The sequence below is a fragment of the Mandrillus leucophaeus genome, unplaced genomic scaffold (genome assembly GCF_000951045.1).
Source record: "Mandrillus leucophaeus isolate KB7577 unplaced genomic scaffold, Mleu.le_1.0 Scaffold110, whole genome shotgun sequence".
NCBI classification, from domain to species: Eukaryota; Metazoa; Chordata; class Mammalia; order Primates; family Cercopithecidae; genus Mandrillus; species Mandrillus leucophaeus.
Window position 1 is genome coordinate 1,202,360 of NW_012099210.1, and position 5,289 is coordinate 1,207,648.

At 40.9% G+C, this 5,289-nt stretch overlaps 1 protein-coding gene across 2 annotated transcripts in view; it reads left to right on the forward strand.

The window, feature by feature from the left end:
- The window catches only part of RBMS1 (RNA binding motif, single stranded interacting protein 1), a 182,499-nt gene that overhangs the window by 75,499 nt on the left and 101,711 nt on the right, over nt 1-5,289 (forward strand). For both annotated transcript variants that reach the window (XM_011991447.1, XM_011991470.1), the window contains exon 2: nt 4,844-5,019. In XM_011991447.1, the coding sequence (XP_011846837.1) occupies nt 4,868-5,019 (152 nt within the window). In that variant the 5' untranslated portion in view covers nt 4,844-4,867. The remainder of the gene's footprint in view (nt 1-4,843; nt 5,020-5,289) is intronic.

Consider the following 5,289-nt stretch of genomic DNA (forward strand, 5'->3'; position numbering starts at 1 on the left):
CTCCTGACCTCGTGATCCGCCCGTCTCGGCCTCCCAAAGTGCTGGGATTACAGGCTTGAGCCACCGCGCCCGGCCCAGAGCACTGTTCTTTAGCCTATTAGTAATAGGAAGGAAATGAGACAATAGAATTTTAAATGACAAGTTTTTGTTTCAAAATTATCTTTGCTGCATAGAAATCTACAACAATGTACATGATTATTAATGTATTTTAGTTCGCGTGTCATTAATTTTGTAAATGACCTTTAGATTTGTATTTATAGAGGAGAGACGATTTCTCTCTTCTCTGTAGGGGGTGATATGATAGAGCAGGAGATAGTATTACCCTGTGTATAGTTGCCCTGTGCCTATTGTTGATCCTTTTAGTATAGGAGGCCCAGTGGGACTTCTGGCTGGACGGAGGCATCAGTGTTGTCCATGCAGGAAGTGCTCCTAGATTGCTCTCCATAGAGGAAGTCCTCCTTGAGTGCTGCCCACACAGGACATGCTCTCTGAGTGCTGTCCATACAGGAAGTTCTCTCTGAGTGCTGATGAACGCTCTTACTGATGGTGCCAAACCACTCGTGCAGGAAAGGCTGAGGGTCTGCTAATATAACCACCCCGTTTATTCACGAGTGACTTTGTTTTCTATCCATTTTGGTATGCAAATTAAGCCCATATAAATATTATCAAGAAAATGGAATTAGCTTGTTTTCTTTGCCCTTGGAGATATACAAGAATGTAGTTTGTTTACCTGACCTGATAACAGGAAAAATTAGGCTAGAGAAGGCTGAGAGACAATTAGGCTCTTTTGGGATTGGTGGGCACTTAGCATGCTTATCCAGCCACCAGGTCCCCTAATTAGATTGAATGTGTGTAAATAGTTGCAAGCTTCATCCATAGAGGGTCTTTTCAAGTTCCAAGGCATCTTCCGGGTTTTGAGAAGCAAAATGTAAAAGGACTACCAGTGATGAAAATGGAACAGGGTAAAATATTGTCCCTTTTTATCCCTTTGTAAGCTTTTTAAAAATTTGTTTAAGTTTATCATTTGTGCTGCCAAGACACATAATCTGACGACAAAGTGTAATTGCTTTAAATTTATCAGAGTTCTGAAGCTGTAGTGAAAGACTTGTCAGTATTTGCATTTTAATCTATGAATGAAGGTTTAATTTTTCACTGTTTTAAGTCAATGTCATCCTGAAATGTTGACTCTAATGTTTAGCAGTAATATGCTGAAGCTTTCAAAAGTTGTTTGTAGAATTTATTCTTTAATGAAAAGATTTTTATAAAGTAGAATTTTTAAAACCGCTTTTTTAAGAGCTAATCTTTGTTTTTTTAACACTATGAGACTGTGTGTTCATTAAGTCAACTTAAAGGCACCTTTTACTTTTTTAAAAAACATATCTGCCAATGGTATTAAATATCACATTTCAGAGAAGCTTGAATTTGATAATTAGCAAAAATTATGGGCACAGAAAATGGAAGAATACAAATAGAGCATTCAGGATATAGAAAGTGTTTTGGGGTCCCACGTAGAGTACTGTTTGAAGGCTCTGCTCTGGCTTTGTTTTCTAGCAGATCTGCGTTCAAATTCTAGCCCTGCCACCTTCTAAATGTGTGGCCTTGGCACATTCCTAACCTTTCTTGAGACTCGGTTTCCTAATCTGCACAATGGGAGAACAATAACCTACCTGCCAGTCTGATTGAATTAAGTACGGTAATGTATGTAAAGTACTCAGCAGAGTCTGTATCTGTAGTAGAGATGGGGTTTCACCGTGTTGGCCAGGCTGGTCTCAAACTCCTGGCCCCGTGATCCACCTGCCTTGGCCTCCCAAAGTGCTGAGTTTACAGGCGTGAGCGACCGCGCCCAGTCCAGTTTCAGTGACTTCTAAAAACGTAGTCTTTGGTTTAAAAATTTCTGCACTAGAAAATTAAAAATTGACAACCTGGAATAATTCAGTGCTTCTCTCTTTCAGTTTTCTTTCTCTGTCTTCAGTTAGCCCCAAGAAAGAATTGATTTGGAAATAAAATTTGAATTTGAACTTTGTTCTGTATAGGATTCACCAGAGGCTAGTAGTCCTCGTTGGATACATTTAGGAACCCTCTTCTTCTGCCTGGGATCAGATGCTGGGAGATTTCATTCCCTCACAGTGCAAACTTAACAGGGGAAGCAGGGAGGCACAGGCTGTATCTGCTTCCCACAGTGGGAAAATAACTACTGCAGTAAATAGGGATGCCCATCAAATTATATTAAAACAGCTATGTAAATTCAGACATGTAAATCATAGTTGTATTTCTGCCAAGAAATGAATACATAAATAAAAAAACCTACTACTTTCGTGTCTAAGTAATCTCCAAATAAGTCATACATCCAAATGTTTCTTTAATTATACAGGTGCATGCCCGCCACTCCCTTTCCACTTCTGGCAAAATCAAAGGTTCGAGTGAATGCAGCCTTGGAATGCAGTCTTTAAAATGCCCGATGGTTCATTTACTTCGTGTTGATGTAATCCCACTAAGAGGTAGGGGCGGGCCTGATCCACAGCTTCTTCCTGACTTCTCCAAGTCTCATCCCAGATGACGGCTTTTCATCGCTCAATGACTGCATTAAACATACTGGGTCCTACTGTGGAAACAGTGTTGCTTGTGTCAGGGATGGTTTCTGAGACACTAATCAAGGGAGGTTTAAGGGAAAATTCAGTCCTGCCTAGTTTTAATAGCTACAAGTTATCTGTGTCAATCAAAGGCTTGGGACAGGAGGGAGGCGTGTGGGCTACTTTCCAGCACCTCTGTTCTCACTGATGTGAAAAATAGAGTAGGGCTGGATGGCAGGTACCAACTCAGTGGCTTCAGAGAAGGAGCACAGGCTTTGTGGGGCATGGCCAGTTCTCTGAGGTGCCACCTGTGGCAGAGCAAGTGTCAGAGTTTGGTCTTAGTTTTATATCTAGAAAGTAGTTAGCCCCTAGAGAAAAACCAGAGGTTTGGGGAAAGGATATGAGTTCAGCTGCTCGTTAAGGGCGTGAATCCAAGAGATTTGGTAGGACGTGATCTCAGGCTGCTTTTATTTTGGGATTAAGCAGTACTGATGTTCCCAGTTCAAGTTCAGCCTTCAGTGAATAGCATTTCTGCATTGACTATTATTGACCCTTTGCTGCTCTCTTTCTAAAAGAAATAAAGTAAAGTGGTGTTTGGACTCAGATGATATCTTAGCAAGAACCTGGGCAGTGGAAGGAAGAATCTGGAAGATACAGGATCAGAAGAAAAAGTTAACATATCTAAATTAATGGGGCCAGGCATGATGATTCATGCCTGTAATCCCAGCACTTTGGGAAACCAAGGCGAGCGGATCACCTGAGGTCTGGAGTTCAAGACCAGCCAGGTCAACATGGTGAAACCCCGTCTCTACTAAAAATACAAAAATTAGCCAGGCATGGTGCTGTGTGTCTATAATCCCAGCTACTTGGGAGGCTGAGGCAAGAGAATCGCTGGAACCCAGGAGGCGGTTCCAGTGAGCCAAGATCGCACCACTGCACTCCAGCCTGGGTGACAGAGCGAGACTCCGTCTCAAAAAAATAAAAATAAATTAATGAGATCCCCGTGTGTTGGGATATTATGGAATTAGGATGACCATGGCAGAAGCTGGGTACAAAACTAGGAAACTATAGTGGGCAACGGAGGTTGCTGATGAGGTAAATGAGGGTATGCTTATTGCAAGGGATCTGCTTCTCCAACCTTCCACTGTGGGATTTGATTTGTCTTCTGTAGACATGCCTGACTTTTCTTGATTGTGCTGGTAAAAACCAAGCCATGAGATTTGAACCTTTTAACTGTCTAATGACTATTTAATTTTGGATGTTCAGACTGTTCATGAGTGATGTCTTTGAGTTAGTACAGTATATTTATTATTTAGAAAATGTGAGGTGAGAAAACATCCCTGTCCTGGTGTGAAATTGCCACGCATTTGCTGTGAGGACACTTGGGGTTGTGTGCCCTTTCATCTTAAGCTGAGCCATTTAACTTCCTCAAAGTCATGTGTGTGGCACTGGGTCAGAGAACTGTTGGTTCTTTCTTTCGGTGCACAGAGAATTATCTGGTGTGAGTACAATTTCAGACATTCTTCTTAGGTGGCTGCTGACTGTAAAACCACACTGAGTCCTTTGGTTGCAGGCTTTACAAGAATTGTGGTGGGTGCTGCAAGCTGGGAAGGTTTCCAGCTTGGACACTGTTCTCACAGGGGTTAAATTTCACAAGGTTAGCCAGAGCGAAAGGCAGCCTGCCTGGGAGTCTTACCCAGATGTCTCAATGAAGTCGTGTGCCTGTCTTAGAACTAGGTGAGATTGTCCTTATTGGAAGATCTGGATTAAACTCTTTCTTATACTTGAGGAGTAATTTTTTTTTTTGAAGAGTCATCCTAATAAAATTATAAGCAACTTTCAATCAAACGTTCTTCAGAATTTGAAAACCTTTTCAAAGTCTAGTGATTTCTAAATTACTGTATATTAAGATGGTATCATCTAACTTCATGCACATTAATTTTGAGTCTCAGTAGATGTGTTCCCGAAAAATGTGTGAATAAATTAATCTTACATAAATTTAGTCACATTTAAGGTGCTCATAGAGAACTTTTACTGAGTAAAGCCTGTTATCAATTTTATGTTGAAGAAGAGGCCTTTTTTAAAGTAGCGTGAACAGACCTTTTAAAAGGGTAAATTAAAATTTATACCTCAAAGTAGCTTAAGGTAATCTATATTTAAATCTTGGTAACTTCATTTTATTTGGGAGATCATACAGCCGCTGAATGACAGCCTCTGAATGGTGTCAGTCTCCTAATGCTAGCATACTAAGGCTTCTGATCTTTGTTTTCCAGCAGTCTCTGGTCCCAGCCCACCCCATGGCCCCTCCCAGTCCCAGCACCACCAGCAGTAATAACAACAGTAGCAGCAGTAGCAACTCAGGATGGGATCAGCTCAGCAAAACGAACCTCTATATCCGAGGACTGCCTCCCAACACCACCGACCAGGACCTGGTGAAGCTCTGTCAACCGTAAGTAGTAGTTGTTCGTATTATTTTAGCTGCTAAGTATCTTCTTGATCGTATTATAGGGTGATCTATACTGCATTGTAAGAGACGTTTATAAGAAATACGTGTGGACTCTCAGTATCGCAACAATAAAATGGGTTTCAAGTTTTAACTTCTTAAATACTTTTTCAGTCAATATTAATATCATCAGACTGGCTACATATCAAAATGAACTGGAGCATTTTCTCAATAGAATTTGACTTTATGGGCATATGAGAAGTAAAATGTGAATTT